Here is a 27056-nt window from a genome sequence, read left to right as displayed (position 1 = left end):
AAAATCCCTCCTATCTTCCTTATGCTATGAAAATTACTTAAGCAACATCTTAACTTATGAGACCAAAGATATTTAATTCAAAATCTTTCAATTTCCTTCCACCTAAAACTTTTTTCTGTATTTTTTATCTACTTTTTTCCCATAAGGAAAAGAAATGCCCTATTAAAAAAAAAAAAAAATCTCACTTCTGATCTTCCTTAATATAGTTCAGATTCTTGTGCCATCTTTTATTCCCTATAATACTAGCACCTTCCATCTCCCCCTACTAATATGTTGAGGATACTCTTAGGTACTTTACCACAGCTTCTTCACCTTACCTTAGCTTCTTTCTACCCTTCTATTTGCTGCCTCCCCAAACCTGCCACACACACTTATTTCCTCTTCACCTACTATATGTAAATAATTATCTGTTAGCTACCTCTACTGCCTCCCTTTCCATTTCTCCCATCTCAGAGATTGCGCCTTCTAGTAAGTTGCTCCCTACAAAGTATCCAGTAACTCCTTGATTATAAAAAACAATAGCCCTGTCTTGTTCCTCATCTTTCTAAACTTTTTTTCTAATTTTTTACAGGCAGGGTCTTGCTCTTTCACTTAGGCCTGAGTACAGTGGCATTATCATGGCTTAATGCAGCCTCTAACTCCTGAGTTCAAGCAATCCTTCTACCTCACCTCCTGAGTAGTTGGATTAACAGGCGTGAGCCACCATACCTGGTTCAGTCCCCATTCTTCTTGACCAATTTGCAACAGCTGGCACTGAAGGTCACCACCTTCTTTTTAAAATGTTCAGCCAGGCACAGTGGCTCACTCCTGTAATCTCAGCACTTAGGGAGGCTGAGGTAGGTGGATCACTTGAGGTCAGGAGTTTGGGACCAGCCTGACCAACATAGAGAAACCCCGACTCTACTAAAAATACAAAATTAGTTGGGCGTAGTGGTGCATGCCTGTAATCACAGCAACTCGGGAGGCTGAGGCAGGAGAGTCACTTGAACTTGGGAGACGGAGGTTGCAGTGAGCCAAGATAGCGCCATTGCACTCCAGCCTGGGCAATAAGAGCAAAACTCCATCTCAAAATAAATTAATTAATTAATAAAATAAAATATAAAATGTTCTATTGCCTTGGCTTTTCTTACTATACTTTCCTGATTCTCTAATATTTTTTAAATCACTGCTTGATATCTTTCAAAAGCTAATCTATCTGTTCTTTATCTCCAAGGTATCTTTCATCTGGTTCTCACTCTATATAAACTCTGTCAATGTACAGGGTTTGTACACCTTAATTAGTACTGTCAATTCTCAAAACTACAGCCCTAGTATGGATTTCAATGTCTAAATCCAGACCTATAGATACAAAGCCTACCAGAAACCTATACCTGGATATTCTACGACATTTCCAAAATGGAACTCATTAAGTTTTTTTCCTAAATTGTCAATTTTGATTCATAATGCAATCATCCAGCAGTCACTCAAACCAGCAACCTAAAAATAGCCTGTATTTTTCTTTCTCATACTGCCCACTTCTAATGCATTCAAGTTACTAGATCCCAGATTCTCCAACTTTAACATCCCTCATATCTATCTACTCAGCTCCTTCATCTTCAATATCTCTTGCCTTGTCTTTTAAAGTCTCCTTGACTTGTCTCTCAGATGCATCTTCACATGACATCAGAGTGAGCTTCCTTGTCACCTCTCAAATGCATCTTCATATGACATCAGAGTGAGCTTCCTACAACATAGATTTTGATCATTTTCCCTGCTTAACACTATTCGGTGATATACCACAATCTTGGATATACCCTAGCAGCTCAAGCACTGCCTACTCTGTGAAGCTTTCTTTGGGCCCACCAGAGTTTATTAACGGCCCCCACCTTCATCCTGACCTACCATACCTACCTCTTATTTCTATAATATTATACTTCTTATTCCAAAATACTGAAATTATTTGTTTATATACTTGTCACTCTTACTAGACAGTGAGCTCTCTAGGGTAGGTATCACGTGTTACGTATCACTGAATCTCCCAGATACTGGTATAGTACCTGGCATGTAAAAGGAATTTCATAATTGTTTAATAAATGAACACCCATATTCTTATTCTACCCTTCTACCTAAACATCCTTTCCTCTGCCTTTATACCTTTCTTTAAACAGAATTATAAACTTCCTCTGCTTTAATTGTTATCTCAAGATGGAAGTCTCCCATATTAGCATCTCTTTACCAGACCTCTCTGTTGAGTTCAATATCTGAATATGCAACTGTGGTGTTCCTCCATACATATTTTATTACCATGTTATCACATGGTATCTTTACTTAAAGATACTAAATTAATATAATAAATGAATGCAATAAACTCATTATATTTCTAGATAGAATCAGTTCAAGAAACTTTCCCTCTCAGAGGTAGAAGCAAGGCCCTCTCAGAGTAGCAGATTGAGGAAGACCAGTTGAAGGCTACCTAATCTGTCTTCGTTTTCACTGAAGTGATAAAAATGAATTTCTTTCTTCTACTTCTCTAGCTCCAATCTTTGCTCACACATTCCATCCTTCTCTATATTTTGTTCCTTCTCCTCTCTCTACTCTTTTCCCTCTTTGGATAAAAAAGTTTCTGCTGATAATAAAAGGATTAGTGAACATCATCCTTAACATTTATAAATTCTTTATTTAAATGATTTTATAAGATCATAAAAGTTACTCTCTGTCTCAACCATAAACATATAATAATTATTCCTACCTTTATTGTTGGAATATAGACAGCAATATAAAACACTGAATTTGCACAAGTGTCTCTTACCTTTTCCAGTTTTGCAGCCACTTTTTCTTTATATTGTTGGAAAGCTTTACTCAGCTCTTCAGCATTATATAGTGCTTCATTCCTTTGTCGTTCAGCTCTAAAATATAAAGAGAAAATAAAGTGAAGAATGCTATGCATTTAAATAGTTAAGTTCCAAAGTAATCTTTAATTATATGGAATAATTAGAGAAAAACAAATTTCTCTGTACTAAAGAGGATATTAGGCTTAAAGTATAAAATGAAGAATGTAGATCATACTACAAAAATTTTCTCACTCTATCAATATGAAAAATAAAATATAATACAAAACAATTATAAACATAAATGTTGAAATATATATAAATTCTTATGTGTTGGCAATTCTTTTTCCCTATCTGGAAAAGACAGATTGGGGAAATAGCCAAGGCTGGATGATAAATTTTCAAAGGTTAGGTATTATAGAATAAGTCTATTATCTAGAATATTAAATACACTCAGTAAATTCTGTGTCCTTTGCAAAGGTCAAATAAATTTCAAACAGGTATTTCAAAAAATGGTAACTTCTATTGATACCAGATATAAAAATCTAGACAACCAAAAAACACAAACACCATCAAGCATTGTTTAAGCCCAACCTTGTTCCCTCATCTCTTAGTTCCTCATGCTTCTCACGATGAAATGAAAATCTGGGGCACAATACATTGAGAATACTTGGGTCAATATCACACTCACACCTAAAAATATTTTAATATTTAAACCTATTCCCATACAACTCTTTCTAATGTAAGTGAGGTTAATGACCCTCCTCTTATCCAGGGTAAATTATTTATAGTCTGGATCTAAACTCTTAGCCCTTCAGAAATGCACTCTAACTTCTGTATTTTCATTCTCTCTGTTGGTTATTTTGCCCTAAGTATGAACAAGTTCAAGTAAAAGTACTCCTAACTTCCTAAATCTATGTGGTTAAGTATGTCTATTTGACTCCAAAGTTTCAGATAAAGGAAGGCAAGGACAACAAAGGATTTCTCTGAAAATCTGTAAGAATATAATCAATTTTTGAATGTGAACAGGTACAGTTCAGAGCAAAGGATACCTGTATTTCTCACTTAAACAAACAAAAACCTTCCCACATATTGTGCTTTCCTCTATCATCCTTCTTTTCAAGCCAGACTTACCTACTTTACACTTATCTACTCTTCCTCACTTCCAATTTTTTAAAAAGTCATGACCTATTTCAGACACACAAAAAAGTGTGGATAAATATTACCATGTACTCCCAATCCTGTTTTAATGAATCTTCACTCTTTGTCTGAAAAGGCTACAGAAGACAAACAAAATGTTGCAAATAAAGTTGAGGTCCATATGTGTCCGTTTCAAATCCTATTCCCCTGACTTCTTCCACAGAGGCAACCCTAACCTGATTTTGGTGTTTTTTATTTTGTACATTCATATGTTAACTACACCTACAAATGGTATATATCATAGTTCATCTATTCTGAGAGGCACATTGTTTTCACTTTTTGTTGTGTGTGTAGAAATGGGGGTCTTGCTATTTTGCCCAGGTTGGTTATGAATTCCTGGCCTCAAGTAATACTTCCACTTTTGCCTCCCCAAGTGCTTGAATTACTGGAGTAAGCCACTGTGCCCAGCCTGTTTTTGTTTTTAATAGCCACCTGTAGGCATATCATGTTTTCACATTTTTAACATCTCTAAAATTGTTATGTGCTGAGTATGGTGGTTCATATCTGTATTCCAAACACTTTAGAAGGCTAAGCTAAGAGGATTGCTTGAAGCCAGAAGTTAGAGAGCAGCCTGGAAAACATAGTAAGATCATCTCTACAAAAAGTTAACTGGGAGTTGTGGTGCACACCTGTAGTCCCATTACTCTAGAGGCTGAGGCAGGAGGATCCCTTGAGCCCAGGGGTTTAAGGCTGCAGTGAGCCATGATTGCAACACTACATTCTAGCCTGGGTGACAGAGTAAGACCCTGACTCTAAAAAAGTAAAATAAGACAGTTCCAGGCAAGGATCTATAAAGTGCAATAGCAATGGTCAGCTACCTCAAGCTCAACAACAGTGCCAAGATGCCAATCCTGAGGCTGAGCACCTGCAAATCCCCCTCAGGCCAGGTAACTGAAGCTGTGAAGGTGGCGATCAACATCGGGTACCACCACATTGACTGTGTCCACATGTACCAGAATGAGGTGGGTTGGCCAGTCAGAGGAACTATCCACTGCGGGTCACCTCTGAGTTGTTCTGTCGCTCAATAGAGCTTTTCTTTGTCTTGCTCATCCTCCATTTGTTTGTGTACCTCATTCTTCCTGGATGCAGGATAAGAATTCAGGACCCACCAAATGGTGGGGCTAAAAATGCTGTAACAAAAATGGCTGATACATACCCCTTGCTCGCCATGTTGCAGGCAACAAAGAGAGACAAGAGGAGAGAAGAGCTGCAGCCCTTCAGCAAGCCCAAACCTATGAGCTTCCTGAGCCAGGGCTGTGACACCCTCTAGGGCTCTGTGGGTCCTGGTGTCTCCAAGCTTCTGCATACCACCACATTCCCTGGTGTCAGCCATGGAAGCTGCTTATGGTACGCCTGGTCTAGCCACAGCCTCACAGGGAATTGGAGCCCATGCTGGTGCCTGGAGCTGCCCACACTGCCAAAGACGGTGTGCCTGGCTATGAGCAGTGGCCAGATCCTACACTCGTTCATACACCCATGTTATTCTGCACCTAGCTCACCCTTGGCAGGTGTGGGATCCAGAGTGGTAGCACGAGCTGAGCGCAGCCTGCCAAGCTGAGTGGGTGGAATGAGCTCAAAACTTGGGTAAAGTTGCCACTAGCCACAGAGATTTCTGGCTGGTGAAGCAACACCCCAAGGATCCCAAAACAGCATAATGTGCCTCCTGCTTCTAGCAATCTGTAAGTATAAAAATTTCTTCCTTCATGTCAGTCATGTGTCTGTATCTTACCATACCTGATTAAAACAGACCCTGAATACATTTAAAAATATCCATTAAAGCCAGGCATAGTGGCTCATGCCTATAATACTTGCACTTTAGGAGGCCAAGGCAGGAAGATCACTTGAGCCCAGGAGTTCAAGATCAGCCTGGGCAACACAATGAGACTATGCTTAGAAAAAAATTTAAAAATTAGCCAGGGATGGCGGGGCAAAGCCTATAGTCCTAACTATCTGGAAGGCTGAGGTAGGAGGATCACTTGAGTCCAGGAGTTGGGAGCTACGGTGAGCCCTGTATTACAGCATTGCACTCCAGTCTGGATAACAGAGTGATACCGTATCTCTTTAAAAAAAAAAATTAAGACTATACATATCCTCTGTAGGTTTTTTCTTATAGTTTTTCTTATTTGATTTTAATTTTTTATTGAGTAAAGTACAGAAATCCTAAATGAGTGAATTTTTAAATAATCTGTATACTTACTTAACTAATGCCCCAATCAAATAGAAGACACTTCCAGCTCCCCTGTGTACCTTCGCAGTGAATATTCTAATATTCTTACTCAAAAAGGTAAGCACTGTTTGGACTCTTAACAACATATGTTAATTTTGCCTATCCTTCCTTTCCTATGGAATTATACAGTATTCTTTTGTGTCTGGCTTCTTCTGCTAAGCATTGTATGTGTGATATTAACCCATGTTGTTACATAGTTGTAGTTACTCTTTTTCACTGATGTGTACAATTAATTATGTGAACATAACACAATTTATTTATTGATTACACTATTGATGAACATTTAGCAATTACAAGTAAAATTACTTTAACATTCTTGTACATGTCTTTTAATGTAGGGACTAAGTTTTATTGAAATGAATGCTGGATCATAAGGCAGGCTAATGTTTACCTTTAGCAGCTATTGACAGTTTTCCAAAGTGGTTTTACCAATTTACACTTCCATTAGAAATGCAGGAGAGTTTCAATTCCACATCCTTGCCAACACTTGTTTTTGTGAGTCTTTTCCATTTTAGTCATTATGGGCCATAGTGGGCCTGTTGTTTTTTTGGTCATCATTGTTTTGACTAGTTATTTGTGGGCAGATTTTTAATTACTAATTTGATATGCCTAATGGCTACACACACACACACACACAAACTTTCCATTCTTTCATTCATTCTTTTTTTTTTTTTTTAAAAGACGGGGTTTCACCACATTGTTCAGGCTGTCTTGAACTCCTGACCTCAGGTGATCCACCTGCCTCAGCCTCCCAAAGTGCTAGGATTACAGGTGTGAGCCACTGTGCCTGGCTTCATTCATTAATTCATTTACAGAGTCACACTCTGTTGCCCATGCTGGAGTGCAGTGGTGCAATCTTGGCTCACTACAATCTCTGCCACCCGGGTTCAAGCGATTCTCCTGCCTCAGCCTCCTGAGTAGCTAGGATTACAGGCACCCATCACCATACTCAGCTAATTTTATTTTTAGTAGAGATGGGGTTTTATCATCTTGGTCAGGCTTGTCTTGAACTCCTGACCTCGTGATCCAACCACCTTGGCCTCCCAAAGTGCTGAGGTTATAGAAGTGAGCCACCGCACCTGGCCTCCCCATTTATTTTAAAGTTAGTTTTGCTAAATTATATTTTGCTGAGAAACTTATTTAGTCTAAGTTTTCAAACGTATCATCTTTAAAATGATTTGATTATTGGTCTTATTTCTTACCAATTTATAGCTAAATCTGTAATTTGGGAGTCCCTTGTCAATCCCAACACGTGTGCCTTTCTCCTTGATTAATCTTGTCTGATGCCCACATTATTGATCATTGTGAAAATAATCACATTTAGGTTTTGGTAATCCTTTTGTTTTCTATTCATCCATTTCATCCTTATCTTTATTATTTCCTTCTATTTTCTTTTGATGTTCATTCTTTCTTCTGATGTCCTTTTCCTAACCACAAAATCAGCTATTTTAGTTCATTAACTTTCAAATGTGAAATTTTTTCCTCTAAGATTGTCTTTAGGTACACCCTGCAAGCAGTGATGTGCAACATTTTTTTAGTATCACTCAGTTCTAAAGGTTTTCTAATTTATTCAATGGTCAATGAACACCAGTAAGTCTTTTTACATTTCCAAACATACAGGATTTCGAGAAGTTATATTCTAACTTAACTGAACTGGTTGGAGAATATACATGACATAAATCTTTAGGAATTTGTTCAAATTCATGCTTTCTGGCATAGTGAGGTAATGGATTACATCTGCTTGAAAGAATGTCAATCCCAAACTGTTGACTACAGGATTCCATATATACATCCATTAGATCAAGATTATTAATTGTCTTATTCAAAACTTTGTCTTAATTTTTTGTTATTTAACAATTCCTGATAAATATATAAAGAATTTTCCCCATATGATCACAGATTTGCTCATTTCTCCTTGAAATTGTGTTATTTTTCTTAGATATTTTGCAACTAAATTATTAGATACATATAAGTTTAGTGTCTTTAAATCCTGCTGGTTTAAAGTCTCTATATCTTCTTGGTTAAGTATTATTTAAACATTATGAGTCATTTTAATGTCAGTAATGCTTGCTGCACTGAAGTCTATTCTGTGTGATCCTAATATAGTAATATCAACTTTGCTTTGGTGAATATTTGTCTGAAACATTTCTTTCCATCCTTTTTTCTTTTTTGAGACAGGGTCTCACTCTGTCACTCAGGCTAGAGTGCAGTGGCACAATCTTGGCTCATTGCAATCTCTGCCTCCTGGGCTCATGTAATCCCTTCCACCGTAACCTCCAAGTAGCTGGGACTACAGACGTGCACCACCACACCTGGCTAATTTTTATATTTTTTGTAGAGACGAGGTTTTGCCATGTTGCCCGGGCTGGTCCTGAACTCATGAGTTCAAGTGATCTGCCCATCTTGGTCCCCACAAAGTGCTAGGATTACAGGTGTTAGTCACCATACCCAGCCTGCTTTCAATTTTCCTGGGTCCTTTATGTTTTAGGTAATCTCTTACAAACAGCATTAAGCTAAACAATCTCTCCCTTTACATTGGCTTTTTAATCTATTATGATTAACCTTCTCTACCAAGAAAAAATTGTCCTTGCAAAGGTTTTGATCTTTCAAATTCAGAATGTGTTTTAGTCCATTTGTGCTGCTAGAACAAATACCATAGTCTGGGTAGTTTATAAAAAACAGAAATGTACCTCATAGTTCTGGAGGCTTGGAAGTCCAAAATCAAGGCACTGACAGGTTGCAGGGCCTAATCAGTCTGCTTCCAAAATGGTGCCTTGAATGCCACATCCTCCAAGGAGGAGGAACACTATATTCTCATAGCAGAAACGCAAAAAGCGACAAACTCCCTCTGTCAAGCCCTCTTATAATGGCATTAATCCATTCATGAAAGCCGAGTCCTTGTGACCTAAGTATCTTCTAAATGCCCCACATCCCAACAGTGTTGCATTGGGAATAAGTTTCCAATACAAAAAATTCGGGGGACACATTCAGACCATAGCAGAAAGTCAATATTCATTTGAGTTCTTCAGAAAGCTCTAAGAATCTTCATGTCATACTGCTACCTAAAAATCTCAATTGGCTATTTATGCTCTCCAGGTTAAAATACGAATCCTTTGGTATAACACAAAAAGGATTCAGACTGGTATAACACAGTCTGGATCCAGCCTGTCTTTCTTATCTCATCTCCCACTACATCTATTTACTTATAAAAACATAAAATTACTTAGAGTTCTTCAGCAATGATGCTCTTTTATACTTCTATGCCTTTGCACATGCTGCCCAGAATGTGTCTGTCCCCACTTACTCACTTTGTGAAGCCAAAGTCAATACTTGGCCAAGCACAGTGGCTCATGCCTATAATCCCAGCACTTTGGGAGGCAATATTGCAAATATTGCTTAGTACAGATTATGACTTTATACTGTATAAAAACTGCTATAATCCTATTTTGTTATAAAATCTTATTAGTTTAAACTAAAAAAATTTAAATCCTTATAAGTTTAAAAGTGATTGGAAGCCGTGGCAGGTGGATCATGAGGTCAAGAGATTGAGACCATCCTGGTCAACATGGTGAAACCCCGTCTCTACTAAAAAATACAAAAAATTAGCTGGGCATGGTGGCATGTGCCTGTAATCCCAGCTTCTCAGGAGGCTGAGGCAGGAGAATTGCCTGAACCCAGGAGGCGGAGGTTGCGGTGAGCTGAGATCGCACCATTGCACTCCAGCCTGGGTAACAAGGGCGAAACTCCATCTCAGGAAAAAAAAAAAAAAGTGAACTGGCATTCAGAGTTAATGGTTCCTTGGACAGAGCTACCTAAAAGACTTTATCTCAAGATGTAATTTATACAAAATAGGTATTTTTGTACTACTTACATATTTCTAAAGGAAAATTCAACCACACATTCTCATGCATTGAGTTTCTTTCTCTATCATATCTATGAGGCAAAATTTTCTTTTAAAGAGTTCATTCAATATTTTATTTAGTTTTATTAGAGGTAATATTAATGTTAGTATTTTAAACTCAGTGTACTGGTTTCTTATTTATTATTATTTTTTTTTGAGATGGAGTCTCACTCTGTTGCCCAGCCTAGAATGCAGTGGCGCAATCTCAGCTAACTGCAACCTCCACCTCCCAAATTCAAGCAATTCTCTGCCTCAGCCTCCTGAGTAGTTGGGATTACAGTAGCCTGCCACCATGCCTGGCTAATTTTTTGTATTTTTAGTAGAGTTGGGGTTTCACCATCTTGGCCAGGCTGGTTTTGAACTCCTGACCTCGTGATCCACCCACCCTGGCCTCCCAAAGTGCTAGGATTACAGCATGAACCACCACACCTGGCCCCTGTGTACTGGTTTCAAATAGGTCATAGAACTTAATTTCAGAAAGCAGTATCATTACACTGATAATGATTATCAGTGTAATGATACTTATAGAAATTAAGCCCAGTCCAGAATGCTAATAACATAAATTCCACATATAAATATTTTAATGGAAAATTTAAAAAAATTAACAGATTAAAAAAAACATTAAGTTATTCTACTGCCAAATCTCTAAAAATTTTTTTACTTCAAAAATTAACTAGAATTTTAAATAGGTAATCTATCCTTTTATTCCCTTTCAGAAAAATGTATTTGCTTTAAAACACATACCTTTTTCCTTGTTTGCTTTGTTCAAGTAAGTCCACCTTTAATTTTATACATTCCTCTTTGGACTCCTGCAAACTCCGTTCCTTTTCAATTACCATTTTCTGGCTCTGTTCCAGTTTATTTTCTGCCTCTCTATAAAATAAAGGATACTTTGTTTAAGACTACTAAACAGATTATACCAGGTATGCAAGAATAATATTAGGACTTATATTTCTTTAAATCAATGAGTTAAGAGAAACAATATACGAAAAAAGATAAAAAGGCATATTCATCACTTTTAATAAAGAGTTTTTTTAAAAGAATAAAAGAGTACTTCCATCAGATGATAAATATATCTGAACTAATAGCTCATATCATATTTTATAGTCAGATACCAGAAGCACTCCTGTATTGTTCAGAAACTAAATAAAGACGACTGTTATCATCCCCACATCCAATAACTTTTCTGACAGTTCTACCCCCTGCAAAAAGCAAATATGAAAAGGTAATAAGAAATATAAACGCTGGAAAGACAAATTTTTTTGTCTTTCTTTTTCCTACTCTCCTTTGACTCAGAAACAAAATTTTCTTTATTTGCTGATAATATCATTAGCTAACAATTACAAAATAATTTTTCTATTAAACAAAAGTCCTGTATACTAGCAATGAACAAAGTAGGAACAAGTCACAATTACCAAAAATATAAAATACCTAGGAATAAATTTAAAATAACATGTGTATTACAAAGGAAATTACAAAAGTCTGATGGACATAAAAGACAACGTTAGTGTGCATCAGAATCATTTGCAGAACTTGTGACACACCTCCCAATTTGGTTAAGTAAGCCTGATATAAGACCTGAAAATTTGCATTTCTAACAGGTTCCCAGGTGATGCTACTACTGCTGGTCCCTTAACGATACTTTCAGAATCACTCAGAGTAATATGTTATTTAATATGCATGTATTTCCCATTGTATTCAAAGCAAAAGAGAATAAATTATAAAGTGCCTGATTGCAAGGGGTGGTAGGTAGCTCATGCCTGTAATCCCAACACTTTGGGAGGCTGAGGCAGGACAACTGCTTGAGGCCAGGAGTTTGAGACCAGCCTGACCAACACAATGAGACCTTGTGTCTACAAAATTAAAAACTAAAAACTTAGTTGGGCACACTGGTGCATGCCTATAGTCCCAGCTGCTTGGGAGGGTGAGGCAGAAGGATGACTGGAGCCCAGAAGGCTGAGGCTGCAGTGAGCCACATTGCACCACTGCACTCCAGCCTGGGTGACAGAGTGAGACCCTATCTGTAAAAACAATAAAAAGTGTCTCACTCCTTTACATTTTATTTCTTGAACTCCCATTGAAACACTGGGTATATGTTACTATGTAGGTGAAGAAGTGAACTAATTCATATTTGATAAAAGCATGTAAATAGGCATCTCTCCCTAGTCTTTTTTTAGCTCCCATATACTGCATGCAACCTACAGCCAAGAGGAGTTATGACTGACTGAAAATAGATTCAACAAGTTCTAAGACAACTAAATACCATTAGGTTTCTGTAGATTTATTGGGCATGGGGAACAAGATTTAACAAGATATAACAAAATGTAAAAGTAGAAAATAAAACTTTAAAAGCTATAAAAAGTATATTTACCTCAAAACTTTATCTTGAGCTGAAACTTCTGCTTCCAAATTTATAATCTGTTCCTCTAAGATTGGAACACTGGCAGCCTGCTGTTGAGCAGACTCAAGCGTAGAAATCTAAAACATAAAAACAACTTTTATAGCATTTTCAGAAAATAAATTAACCTACTTGGTCCTTAGTTTTTTTCCTGTCAGATGAGGGGGTTCAATAGAACTCCCAAACCATTGGTCAAATGTAAAGCTTCCCAACTATTCCTTTGATCAACATTTACATGGGCATGGGCATGTCATCATTATAAGTCAGCCTTGGCATGTGAACTCCTGGCATTATCTTCAATTTATAACTGAAAAGTGATTTGGGGGAGAAAACAGAATCTCTACTGATAAGCATCTAGCAAGATTAATTTTATATAAATTAGAAAATTAAATATAAAACATCAAATTATAAAAAATTATAAACTATTTATAGAAGTTTTTTAAAAAACCTAATTACAGAATATATGCTTATTAGAAAGAAATCTAAATAAAGAAAATAATCTGTATTTATAAATAATTTATAAATAATCCTACAATCTGTATTATGGATTGTAGGATTACAATCTATAATCTGAATCTCCTCCGGGGGCAGGAGAATCAACTGCCGTAAAAGGGTGGGAAACCACAATCTAAATAGTATGAAAGAGAGTATCAATAAGATAACTATCACTGAAAAATAAGTTTAGAACATGAAGGCACAAGGTAATATAGAGGTCAGAAGTGAGGACCTGATGAGAAACCAGGGATACAGTTCGAAGTCTCTGCAAATAACAGTCATCCTTTTTCCCACTCCCAGAACACCAATAGCAAGGTGTTGGCATACTAGAAAAGAGGCAGAAAGTTTATTATCAGAAGAAACTGAACAGAAGAAGCTTGAGACTGTGGAACACAAAGAATAATAAGCAGTTATGAAGTACAGCTGTAACAAGGTAATATAAAACCATCAGCCCCACCTTACCACTTCATTTCATTTTGCTGGAGAAACTCAATAGCTAAAACACAAAAGTCTCTTTCCATGCTGATGGCGCTCCCTCAAACATGGTGAACATTCCTAACACCTGCTGGACTTTCTATAAGAAGGTTGGCAAGCACCAACCCCACAAAATGACACATACAAGAAAGGGAAGGATTCTCTGTATGCCCAGGGAAAGCGGTGATATGATAGAAAGCAGAGTGGCTATGGTGGGCGGACTAAGCTGATTTTCCAGAAAAAGGCTAAAACTACAAAGAAGATTATGCTAAGGCTTGAGTGCATTGAGTCCAACCGCAGATCTAAGAGAATACTGGTTATTAAAAGATGCAAGCATTCTGAAGTGGGAGGAGATAAGAGCAGAAAGGGCCAAGTGACCCAGTTCTCAGTGTCATCTTTTGTTTTATTATAAAGACAATAAAATCTTCAGTTTATGTTCAAAAAAAAAAAAAAGGAAAAGAAAAACATCTCATACTGATACTGATTGGGAGTTGACAGGTGTTTCCCTACAAAAGAACCATCTCTCTAACAATCACCACAAATAAAGTCCACTGGACAAACCACCAATCTGAATTTAAATGCCTTTCTCTTAAATATGAATAGCTAAAATACTAACATCTAAAAAAAGCTTCGAATGCGAAAGTCAGAGGCCCAAACAAAAGAAAAATGAAAGGAAAGCAAACATGGGGAAAAAAAATCATTAAATCTTCAGAGTGCTAACAGAGAATACTACATTAGTATGTTATGAAATACAAAACCACCAGAACAACAACAACAACAACAATTTAGAAAGCGAAAAAACTTTAGAAAGCGAAAAAGACAGCCTAAATAAAAGATTCAATAGAAGTGCAAAAAACAATGTTGAGACTACCTCGTAAATAAAAATAACAGGGCCAGATGTAGTAGCCCAATTCTGTAATCCCAGCACTTTGGGAGGCCAAGGTTGGGTGGATTGCTTGAGTCCAGGAAGTCAAAACCAGCTTGGGCAACATGGCAAAATTCCATCTCTACAAAAAGACAATACAAAATCTAGCCAGGAGTGGTGGCATGTGCCTGTAGTTCCAGCTACTTGGGAGGTTAAGGTGGGAGAATCACTTGAGCCAAGGAGGTCAAGGTTGCAGTGAGCTGTGATAGCACCACTGCATTCCAGCCAGGTGACAGAACAAGACCTTTTCTCAAAAAATGAAAAAACAGGCCAGGCACAGTGGCTCATGCCTGTAATTCCAGCACTTCAGGAGGCTGAGGCGGGCAGATCATGAGGTCTGGAGATCGAGACAATTCTGGCCAACATGGTGAAACTTCGTCTCTACTAAAAATACAAAAAATTAGCCAGTAGTGGTGACACCTGCCTGGAATACCAGCTATTTGGGAGGCCAGGGCAGGAGAATCACTTGAACTTGGGAGGCGGAGTTTGCAGTGAGCCAAGATTGCGCCACTACACTCCAGCCTGGACGACAGAGCAAGACTCTGTCTCAAAAAATAAAAAATAACAAAACAAACAAAAAACCAAGGCTTATATTCAAAAGACAGGTAATAAATGCTTGCAAGAATGTGGAGAAAAGAGAACCTTCATACACTGTTGTCGGGAATATAAATTAGTACAATTATGGAGAACAGTTTGGAGGTTCCTCAAGAAACTAAAACTACAGCTACCATATGATCCAAAAATCCCACTGGTGGACATATACTCCAAAGAAAGGAAATCAGTATATTGAAAAGTTATCTGTACTTCCATGTTTGTTGCAGCACTGTTCAATAGCCAAGATTTAGAAGCAACCTAAGTGTTCATCACAGATGAATGGATAAAGAAAATGTGGTAATTATACACAATGGAGTACTATTTAGTCAGAAGAATGAGAATCAGTCATCTGTAACAACATGGACAGAACTGAAGATCATTATGTTAAGTGAAATAAGTCAGGCACTTATTTCAAATATCAAAAGACAAATATCGCATGTTCTCACTTATTTGTGGGATCTGAAAATCAAAACAATTGAATTCACGGACACAGAGTAGAAGGATGGTTACCAGAGGCTGGGAAGGGCAGCTGTTGGCATGGGGGTGGGGTGAGGATGATTAATGGGTACAAGAAATAGAAAGAATAAGAACTACTATTTGATAGCACAAAAGGGTGACTAGTCAATAATAACTTAATTGTACATTTTAAAATATCTAAAAGAGTATCATTGGTTTGTTTATAACACAAAGGATAAATACCTGAGAAGATGAATACTCCATTCTCCATGATGTGATTATTATGCTGCATGATTGTATCAAAACATCTAATGTACTCCAAAAATGTATACACCTACTATGTACCCATAAAAATTAAGAAACAGAAAAATTTCCAGAACCAAAGGATACAAGTTGCCAGCCTGAAAGGGCTCTCAAATACCCAATTGAGTAATAAAGGCCTATTCAAAGACACATTGTTGTGTAGTTTTAAAACACTGGACTGGGAAGATCCTAAAACTACCATAAAGTAAAAAACAAACAAATGGGGGGAAAAAAAGAGATTACATGCTAAGGAAAGTAATTCGCAATGGCAACAGACTTTTCAAGGCAGCATTGAAGGACAGAAAGGAGTAATGCTCTAAAAATTCTGACATTAAAATATTTTCAAACTGGAATTTAATCATGAGTAAGGAAGAAATTAATACATTTTCAGACAGGCAAGGAAGTAACTGGAAGATATGCTCCAAATACAAAAGAATAAACTAGACAATAACAAAACATGGAATTCAGGAAACAGTAGATCCAACCTAGAAGAACACCAAATAGAAGTCCCAGGATGGCAGCTGGACAGCACAAGTACAGGGCAAAAAGCTCAGAAAGATACCAGGCTCCCAAAGAGTAAGTACAACCATTGCCAGAGGTAAGTTAAATATATTGACTGATTTCTGCAAGAGTCTCAATAGTGAGCATATATATAACATCAAAAGCTCATACATAGACTGAAAAAAGTGGCTTCCCTAAAAAACATTCAAACAACTTAGAAAATGCTGAGCTGGGAAGTACAATGCTAGTATCTTACTTTCTTGCATAACCACTGGTGTGTTTATATCCTAAAAAGAAAGGTTCAAAATGCTATTAGTTCAGTGGTTATTAAATTATCTTTATGTCTCTTTTCTTACTTTAAATCGTTAAGCAATCATGACTCTAAAAACAGAGATTATCTATAGTTGCAGAAAAGTTTCTAAAATAAGTAGAAAAAATGAACAAACGAATCACACAGAAATCTAAATGGCAAACAAATATACTGAAAAGGTAACTCTCATAAGAAATCAAGAAAAAAAGAGGAGGAACCAAATGTAAATGCTTGAAAAACAATCATTATTACCCTAAAATTTGGTCACTCTGCCTCTGGAAATCGACCCTAGAAATAATCTCCAACATCGAAGAATTTTTATGTTTACTGCTGCTTTTTTCCCCCTGTGCTGAAATAATCCCTAATAACATTTTGTTTTGTTTGAAAAAAACAGAAAAGAAAGTCTTCCCATAACTCCTCCATTTAAAACTACAAATAGGCCGGGCGCGGTGGCTCAAGCTTATAATCCCAGCACTTTGGGAGGCCAAGGCGGGTGGATCATGAGGTCAACAGATTGAGACCATCCTGGTCAACATGGTGAAACCCCGTCTCTACTCAAAATACAAAAAATTAGCTGGGCATGGTGGCGCGTGCCTGGAATCCCAGCTACTCAGGAGGCTGAGGCAGGAGAATTGCCTGAACCCAGGAGGCGGAGGTAGCGGTGAGCTGAGATTGTGCCATTGCACTCCGGCCTGGGTAACAAGAGCGAAACTCCATCTCAAAAACAAACAAACAAACAAAAAAATACAACTAATGTATGTATATAATGATTATAAACATAAATAGTGAAAGCCTCACTCCAACCTTCCAATATCTCAGAATTATCAAGCGTCAAGCATAGTTTTTAAACTTAATATATCACATGTATATATCTTTACATACAAACTCACACACAGAAACATGTACACTTCTTATAAAGAAGAAAACTAAGATTATTATACATGTGTGTACTGCTCTGTAATGTTTTTTCCTGCCACTAAATATATTAGGTAATAGTTTCTGAGTGCTGACTACAGATAGACACTGTTTTAAGTAACTTCATACATTATATCATTTAAACCTCATAATGCGCCATATAAGTCAAACAACTTTGCATCTTAGTACTAGTATATTTACATCATTTTTTTTTTTTAAAAAAAAGGCTTTGTCGCAATCTATTTTATGGGTATACCATAATTTACCATGTTTCCATTATTGGACATTTTGGTTTCTTCTAATTTTTTGTGTAATACCAATTATTTACTAGAAAAATAGGAAACCACTGAAATATGGGAATTATTAACTAAGTTATGGTATAATCACATGAAATATAATGCTACCATAAAAAATGATCAATAGAAAACCTATGTAAATGCATCAGAAAATGCATAGACAACATATGAAGTAAAAAACAGAAAAAACCAAAACCAGTTAAAATAGTCTGGATTAAACTATGTATTAAACCAGTGAAGTGGTTTCTAGACGGTGGAAACTCTAGGTGATCTTTCCTCCTCTTTTTTCTACTTTTAAAGTTCCCAACAATGACAATGTGTTATTTTAAAAGGAAAGATAAGTAAGTTATACTTCCTTTGATTATAAAAATTAAAACCACACAAATTGGTTATCTTAACACCTTAAGAAACGGACTTATCTAAATGCAAAAACTGTAAAGTTCCCTTCAATCATTTTTGAATATAATTCAATACAAAATGGATTTTATAACATGATAATATAGTAGCATAATAAAAATTACTTCACATAACAGATTAAGGCAATATGGCAATACAAGGAATATTTTTCCAATTATAAATCTTAAAATAACAACTATTTTCTGTTGGCAAACTAATCATTTCAAGATACATACTTTTGCTCTTGACTGTGTTAATTCAAAGTGGATAGATTCCATTTTAGTCATTAAGGAATGGTTCTGTGTGACCAAACAAGCATTCTGTCGCCTAAGTTTATTTAATTTCTCTCTAAGGCTTTTAATCTCCTGATCCACGGGGCTGGAAGATGAAAACATCTGAAAACATGAAAAAGAACAAATACATGTTCAATTATTTCAATTAAGGGTTACATGTAACTAATGGAAAATTATGAGCAATTATTAATAAAATGATTAAACACCTCAGAAAATGAGTTAAAATACTTAGTATTGACAAAGATATGTGGGACAATCAACACTCTCTCCTCCACTGCTGGTGGAAGTATATACAAGTATAATGTGGAAAACAGTGGTACACTTTAAGAAACTGGCTGGTATTATCCAGCAAAGTTGAACATGCTAAGAACCAATATCATCCTTAGATATAAACCTAATAAACTTTTGTATTTTTACACCTGAAGATATAAAAATATTCATAGCTACACTGTCCATAAGAGATAATAAATGGCAAGAACCCAAATATCCACCAACAATAAAATGGATAATAGGTAAAATATTTTATCTGTATACTTTTTTTTAATTTTTATTTTTTGGAGACAGATTTTCACTCTTGTTGCCCAGGCTGGAGTGCAATGGCACAATCTCAGCTCACCGCAACCTCTGCCTCCCAGGTTCAAGTGATTGAGGCATGAGTGCCTCAGCCCCACCAGTAGCTGGGATTACAGACATGTGCCACCATGTCCAGCTAATTTTGTATTTTTTAGTAGGGATGGGGTTTCTCCATGTTGGTCAGGCTGGTCTCAAACTCCCAACCTCAGGCGGGGTAATTCGCCTGCCTCAGCCTCCCAAAGTTCTGGGATTAAAGGCGTGAGCCACTGCGCCCGGCACATATTTTTATTATATTCTTTTCATACATATTTTACAATAAATTAAATTTTCATGAGGATTGTGATTTTCAAAATGTTTCTTTTAATTAACTTTATTTTGAAAATATTTTGAAAATTGCATTTATTTATGCAATTTGAAATTCAAACTATATAAAGTATACACAGAAGTCTCTTCCCATCACATTAGATACAACATTCTGCACCTTGCGTTTTTTTAATTTGAATATACACTAGCAACCTCTCAATAATCAATACATTGAGAAACTCCTTTTTTTCCCCCTCAACTGCATAGTTTTTATTGCATGAATAAACCACTAGTTTATTCAACTAACCCCCTAATACTGGATACCTGAGCTATTTCTAATCCTTTGATATGATAAACAATGCCTAATTTTGTATCCTGCAGGTTTATCTATAGTATCATTTTCCAGAAATGGGAGTTTCAAGTCAAGGTAAATGTATTTGTAATTTTGATAAATACTGCCAAATGTATCTCCATTGGGGTTATATCACTGTGCCTTCCTACTAGGCAATGTACGCCTACCCAGTATCACTAATAAAATAACGTATCAAACATCTGTATGTTTAATAATTTGACAGGTAAGAACTGGTACTTAGGTAGAGTTTCATTTTGAATTTATCTTATTATGAGTGAGACTGGACACCTTTTCATTAGTTCGGATATCATTTTTATTTACTTTTCCATTCATGTCTTTTGCGCATTAGGTTATTGATCTTTTTCTTCTCAGTTTCTAGGAGCTCTTTACACACTAGATTAGCCTTTTGTCTTTGACAGGCATTATTACCACTATTATTTTCCCAATTGAGGCACAATACAATACCAACGATCAGCAATTTGAATGAGGACAGAGATCAAATTTCTTAGAATTACAGACTATGTAAACATGGAATTTGAATTTGTTTTCTAAAATGTAGGTTCAGACAGCTTAATTAAGAAGCTTCCTTACAAAAAGGAAAGCTCTTAATGGTTGGCTTTCTGAAGTGGAAAGAGCAAATAGTATCGAAAAAGATTATGCCATGTATGTGCAACCATATCTGTGTATATACATGTAGGGAGTAGGGGAAGAAAGAATAGGAAGAGTGCAAAAGGCAATAAAAGGATTGAGTGAGGAAGAGGGATAAATGCAGAGAGACAAACATACGATAGAATAAGAAAAAAGGAGAGAGTTCCAGACCAAGCAAATATCTCTAACATCATTGACAAAATAAAAAGATAATGAAGGGAGAATACTGCCATGCTATCCATAGTTCTTGATCCAAGCTAAATGGTGGGTATACCTTAACTACTTAATAAATAATTGATTACCTGTTATGTACAAGATGTAGTGTTAAAATCAAGGGGATTATAATTTACTTGAGAAAAGAAGACGTTTAACTGCAAAAAGGTAATAAATAAGTTTAAAAGTAGAGTAATACACTAAGATTATAGAACCATGAATAAGGTATTTGAAAAAAACTGAAAGAAAAACATTTTAAGTAGACAGGCCTAAAACCAAAACTACTTTGAACTAGATAGGTCTAAAAACAATTAAAAAAAAAAGCCAAATCTCTTGGCTTTTTTTGAAAATCAGTGCTGCTACCAGATATTTTACATACGTTTTCATAAGGTGAACAATTCAAAAGTCCAGGGTGGTTGGGCTGAACATCCAAAATCAGCTTTTCAGACCTTGAGGGATTAAGGGCATAATAGGAATTTTCACTTGGACTAACACTAGAGAAAAAAGAAAAAACATATTTCAGTTCTTGGGTAGTTCACTCACTATAAATTGCTATACATTCATAAGAAAATAGAAAGAAAACCTGAAATGCTGCTAAGTAGTTCACAGTTATGAATGTAAGGCAATGTTTCCACTAAATTTTAAATATATCATAATTACTTTTAAACTAGCAATCTCTGTATTTCTAGAGCCTCTATGCTAAGATTACTTAGTATTCAAAAAACAGTGATAATAAAAAATTAATAAAGCCCAAAATATATATTTTATACTGAGTTGTAATACACTGAAAGTGTTTTTAATATGTAAATGCTTCTCTAATATTCCTATTTTTCCCTAAACTGAAAGTTACATTAAAAAGTACAAGAAAATTATTCCTTATTCCAGAGGCACATTAGAAACAATATATAATAATGAAATCCACACATTTTATATTTATATATTTAAGGCACACTGAATTCTATATCTTATTTTACCTACTTACCTGGATAACTCTTCCCCTAAACTCTTCAAACTCCATTCTGTTATCTTCAGTTCATGTCTTAAGGAAGCAACATTTGCAAGCAAACTTTCTTCTTCATTGTCTTTATTATAGTAGTCTGATGAACTAGATTCCATTTCTTAAAAAAAGAAATGAATTTTTTGGTACTTTGCATGAAAGATTCTGTAGTTTCAGTCAAAATACACGAATAGAATTTAACTCATTAGTTTTCTATTTCAAATGTCAAATCTTTCATGGCAGTTAAAAACAAAACAAAAAAATCAATAATAATGAATTTATCTATAGTGTAAAGCTACAAAGGAAAGTTCAGTACAATTTCAATGAATGAATTTTTCATTTTCGCCAGGGTCTAGTTATTCCAGTTCCCCTTTTCTAAGCATACCTGATCTTCCTAACAATTGTTTAAGTATTTTTATTCCATATTAAGGAAACTAAGAATCAGACAAAGTCACACAAACTGTAAATGGTGAAACCAAGATTTGAATCCAAGTCATTAGGATGCAAAGACCATTGTAGTTTTATTACTTATTACCTATCAATTTCAATATGAGGTGTTTGAACTTTCATAATCAGGTTACAAGCCCCGGACATCTGATAAAATGGTATCATTACAGTCATTCATATTTTCTTAGAAGGGTATTTATTACCAGATAAAAGTTATCTCCTCCTCCTATTCCCCATAGTTATAAAATTTAAAAAACACATATTTACAAGTCACAACCACAGAGCTCAAAATAACATTGCCAAGTCAACTCATAGAAATAAATGAAGTAAAGCTTTTGTTTCTTCAGTGGATGAGTATCTCTAGGATTATATGCGAATGTCTTTGCATATAAAAAATCATAATAAAGCATCACAATACTGTAATACAATAAAAAACTAAAGCTTTTTAATCGCCAATACTCCTGTAGAGCTTTATAAGCAATCCTAAAATTACATTCCTCTTTGAGATCCCATTTACCTTTTTCATTGCAGCATCTCTTTCATTGCCCTTCTTCTAATTCATATCCCATCCCAAATTCCAAAAGGTTAGGAGTCACGTGCATTACGTTCAGGACTTCAATATACTTAAGAGAAACTCAGTATTTTGAATGAATTAATGAACACTAAACTGTCCTTCCTTTCCTCATCCAGTTAGAATAGTATGCTACATTTATTCCCCACTCAAAAATTCTAAGAGGTAGGGAGGAAGATTAAAAAGCAAACTCTCACCTTATGGGAAGAAAGTGGCAGAAAATTAAATGAAATACTATGTCATCTCAATAGACAAGCTGGTCCTCTTTCCCATTTTGTTTCCACAAATTTGCTTCTGCTTAAGTGAGAAGACACTCTCAGACAAGTCAACAAATCAGGTCCACATACTGCCTTATCTATTCAACATCTCTAGCTCTCTGAAGGATGGTGAAGGAGAAAAGGGTAGAGAAAATTGGACAAATCCTAAAATGCGATTCAGTATCGTATATTTCATCTTTTTTTTTTTTTTTTTTTTTTTTTAGCTGGAGTCTTGCTCTGTCGCCTAGGCTGGAGTGCGGTGGTGTGTCTCAGGTCACTGCAACCTCTGCCTCCCGGGTTCAAGCAATTCTCTGCCTCAGCCTCGAGAGTAGCTTGGATTACAGGGGCCCGCCACCATGCCTGGCCCTGTATATTTCATCTTAAATCAGGTTTTAGTTCAACATCTGTGTATTTTCATGTAAGAAATAACTCTCAAGTCAGGTGCAGTGGTTCACACCTATAATCCCTGCACTTTGGAAGGCCAAGGTGGGTGGATCACGAGGTCAGGAGTTAAAGACCATCCTAACATGGTGAAACCCTATCTCTACTAAAAAAAAAAAAGCAAAAATTAGCCGGACGTGGTGGGACGCGCTTGTAAACCCTATTCGGGGGACTGAGGCGGAAGAATCACTTGAACTGGAAGACGGACGCTGCAGTGAGCCGTGATTGCGCCACTGCACTCCAGCCTGGTGTCAGAGCAAAGCTCCATCTCCAAAATAAAATTAAAAAAAGAAATAAAAGAAATAACTCCCTAACTTTTCTGCAGTAGCAATGAATACATTGGATACTAAAATGTTTTCATTTTCCTATTGGGTCATTTACTGTCAAATGATTGCCCTTCACTTCAGTTTACAGTAGTTACCCAAAAAAGGCTATCTTCACTGACTGTGCATACCTAGAAAAGCACATCATCCTACTCACCGATCCTGACAACATCATCTTTCGGCCCTAATTAACAATGTGTTTGTAGGTTTGCACATGCACACCCATCAAACGAAGGACAAGTGTTCTTTTATACCCTTTGTATGTGATACAATGGGCTGTAGTCGAAAAATATTCCTCATTCTGGGAAGAGGTCGTAAGTTTATAAGATAGTTTCCTGTCTCAAGATCGCTTAATTTGACACAGCTGATCCTACATTCAACTGAAAGAAGCGGGGCGGGGAAGGGGAGGGAATGACATCTTCCTTTTTTTTTTTTTTTAAATTTCTAGAGATACAGCTGATCCTACATTCGACTGAAAGAAGCGAGGGCAGGGAGTGAGGGCAGGCGTGACATCTTCCTTTTTTTTTTTTTTTTTTAATGTATAGAGATAAGAGTCTGGCCACGTTGCCCAGGCTGGCCTCGAACTCCTGGGCTCAAGCAATTTTCCCGTCTCGGTCTCCCAAAGTGATGATATAACAGGTGTGAGCCACTGCGCCTCCTATTTTTCATCAAATAAGATACAACCGTTCAAAGCAGCATGCTCAGCAAGCGCGAGGACCAGCCCCAGCTCATCCAAGATACTGGGAGGGAAAGGAACAAAACTCCCCCCGGTAGGCCGGCTTCCCCCCGCCAAGAGGCAGTCGCTCACCACCCAAGTCGTAGCTGGGGAGAGATCCCCAAGCGACGGCGCGCTTCGCACTGAAGTCTCCGTTAGGAAGCCTCGGACCCTCTCCCGGGCCCCTGCGCATGGAAGCCTCAGACACTCACTAGTCGGAGAGTCAGCGAACCGCAGCAGCACGAAGTTCGAACGGTCGCGGGAGCCGTTGGGACGCGCCAGCTCGGCCGCTGCCCTGCCTCGGCGCAGACTGCGTGAGGCGCAGCAGGAGGCGCAGGGCTTGCCGGGAATCGTGGTCGGCGAGCGCGTCAGAGCCAGCAAGCCGAGCCCACTCGGTACTACATTTCCCACAATTACTGCCATAATGCCCATTGGTGTGGGGGAAGCCATGGGAACCGGAGGCCGTCAGGAGGAGAGGCGGGAGCTGCTCACGCCTGGCTAGCGAGAGCAGAGACTAAGGAAGTGGCGGAACCGGACTGCCGGCCCCGCCTTAAGTCCCTACTTTGGAGGACTGCGCTTCTCTTTCGGAAGGAGTGTTGGCCGCAGCCGCCGCCACCTGGAGCTTCTTCAGACTCCAGGTTTCCCTATCAACCACGAGGAGTCCAAAAAGGAAACGCGGAGCGGAGACAACAGTACCCTACGCCTCTTTGAGCCCGAGATCGCCCCAGCAGTGATGGGCGACAGGATCTGGCTGTCCTTCCCCGTGCTCCTTCTGGCCGCTCTGCCTCCGGAGCTGCTGCCTGTGGCGACTGGTTTCACACCTTCCCTCGACAGCGACTTCACCTTTACCCTTCCCGCCGGCCAGAAAGAGTGTTTCTACCAGCCCATGCCCCTGAAGGCCTCGCTGGAGATCGAGTACCAAGTAAGTGCGGAGGATGAACCAGCCTCCTTCCTTTAACCCAGCTGCACTGTCACCTCTCACCCTTTTAGAAACTTCTGGTGGACTGCCCGGGTGATGAAGAAGCGAGGGCCGTCCGGGAAGCCGGCCAGCTCCGCGCAGGCGCGCGAGGCGAGGCGAGGCGAGGCGAGGCGAGGCGAGGCGACGCTCTCGCTAGGGCAGGGGACCCAGAACTTAGGCGGGACCTGGAATTAACGACCACCCGTCTTCTCCCCTTTCCTCCGGTCGGAAAGAGGCCAGAACTGGTGATGTCGGTGGCCTTTCTCTTTGTTTCCTAATTTGCCCATCGCTTTTCTTAGCCACTACACGCTCCGATACTGATAATTTCGCAATGCAGAACTGATACACGTTCTCCTTTATCATTGGACGGGGTGATGACACTTGTTTGAATCACTCCCACCCCTTTCACACAATTCCGGTTACAAATCTTCACTGTCTTTGCTTCGGTTAAGGATTTTTGAATTATGATCGTGTAATTATCACTAAGGATTTTGAAATTTTTTCGAAGAGGCTGTTGCTATATTTAATAATACATTTCCGTTTAAGTTATATATCCATTATTTTCGAAGGATCAAATCCTGTATTAAAACTTTATAACCTTTCTCTTCATTGAGCATTGTAAGCATTTGCCCGTGTCATTGTTTTCTTTTTAGTATCTGCATGATATTCTTTCTGGGAATTACCTTATTTTATGTAGTCATGCAAGTAGGGGTAATTTCTTAGAAGAAATCTTGTTCGTTCCACACAGCAAATTTCGATGTTTTCAGGTAGCAGTACAGGAAAAAAAAAAAAGGCATAGATGTGTTTCAACTTTCAGTTTTTTAGAAGTTAATTATAATCAAATGTTAATTTTTTAAGTTGATGTCGGGAAATTTTTTTAAAAATACCAGGTACCGTCACATACAGAGCAAAATAAAAAGTCGTAGAATTTTTATCTGATGGAATTTTTATCCAATGGAACTTTAGGATTAAGTTGTATATAGATACATAAGATAAACATAGAGAATAAAATATGTAAAATCACATAGTGAGCAAAACTGAGGCTAAAACTCAGTGTTTCTTGATTTCCAGTAAAGTTCAAAAGTTCAGCATTTACTGAACATTAACAAGTGCCAGGAGGGGTGGGAGATGAAGGAGGGTAGTGTACTAAAAGAGAAAGAAAGAGTTCCTCTTTTCAAAGAGTTTAATAAGGGTTTAAACTTTACCTGACTCATAAACAGGTGATTTCAATAAAGGATGGGTAAGTACCAGTAGAGGACGGTAACTTCTAAGGGTTTCAGAAGAGGATTCTTGGAGAAAATAAAATTTAATCCAGAAGATGCTTAAGTGAGACAAAAATGCAAGGAACAAGGGGCATTTCAGAAAAGGGAACAAAAAGACACATAGTTTGTAAAATACATATTTTAAGTGGGAATGGTTAGTGTGTAGTGGACACTACAAGTACTGAGGTTTTATTACACTTTAAGACATATAAAATCTAGGTGGGAAGTAGCAGAAAAGGACACCAGAGAGGCCAGAAGGCTGGGATCATGAAGCATGAATCATAGCCTTGTTTGCCATGCTGAGTAGGTTTCCCCTAATTTTGTAAAAGTCACTGGATGCAGGATGAAAAGTGGATTTAAGGAGAGCAAAATTAGAGTCAAGAAAACCAACCAGAGAGCTAGTGAAATGGTCTAGATAAGAAAACAATTTGTGTTAATTAAAAAAATCTTCAGTATTTACCTACAATTAGGGAGGATCTAGTTTAACTACTGATGTCTTATAGTT

General features: G+C 37.4%; 2 protein-coding genes across 16 annotated transcripts in view; one reads left to right on the top strand and one right to left on the bottom strand.

Moving 5' to 3' along the window:
• Window positions 1-24645, bottom strand: part of CCDC18 (coiled-coil domain containing 18) — a 110575-nt gene extending 85930 nt beyond the window's left edge. For 6 of the 15 annotated variants that reach the window (XM_017974950.4, XM_078332487.1, XM_078332492.1 and 3 more), the window contains exons 1-7: window positions 24425-24645; window positions 21563-21698; window positions 20960-21074; window positions 18435-18593; window positions 12507-12613; window positions 10880-11008; window positions 2789-2885 (exon numbers count right to left, since the gene is read on the bottom strand). In XM_017974950.4, coding sequence (XP_017830439.4) covers window positions 2789-2885; window positions 10880-11008; window positions 12507-12613; window positions 18435-18593; window positions 20960-21074; window positions 21563-21698; window positions 24425-24524 — 843 coding nt within the window. In that variant the 5' untranslated portion in view covers window positions 24525-24645. Of the gene's footprint in view, window positions 1-2788; window positions 2886-10879; window positions 11009-12506; window positions 12614-18434; window positions 18594-20959; window positions 21075-21562; window positions 21699-22792; window positions 22972-24424 lie in introns of all 15 variants that reach the window. The other 9 variants (XM_017974951.4, XM_078332489.1, XM_009001721.5 and 6 more) reach the window with 7 other exon arrangements.
• Window positions 24646-24810: 165 nt separating this feature from the next.
• The window catches only part of TMED5 (transmembrane p24 trafficking protein 5), a 28882-nt gene continuing 26636 nt past the window's right edge, over window positions 24811-27056 (top strand). Inside the window, exon 1 of the mRNA XM_002751110.7 lies at window positions 24811-25253. Within this exon, the coding sequence (XP_002751156.3) occupies window positions 25065-25253 (189 nt within the window). The 5' untranslated portion in view covers window positions 24811-25064. The remainder of the gene's footprint in view (window positions 25254-27056) is intronic.

Source organism: Callithrix jacchus, chromosome 7 (genome assembly GCF_049354715.1).
Source record: "Callithrix jacchus isolate 240 chromosome 7, calJac240_pri, whole genome shotgun sequence".
Taxonomy (NCBI): Eukaryota; Metazoa; Chordata; class Mammalia; order Primates; family Cebidae; genus Callithrix; species Callithrix jacchus.
Note: the sequence above shows the minus strand (reverse complement) of the source record. Positions and strands in the feature narration are given on the sequence as shown.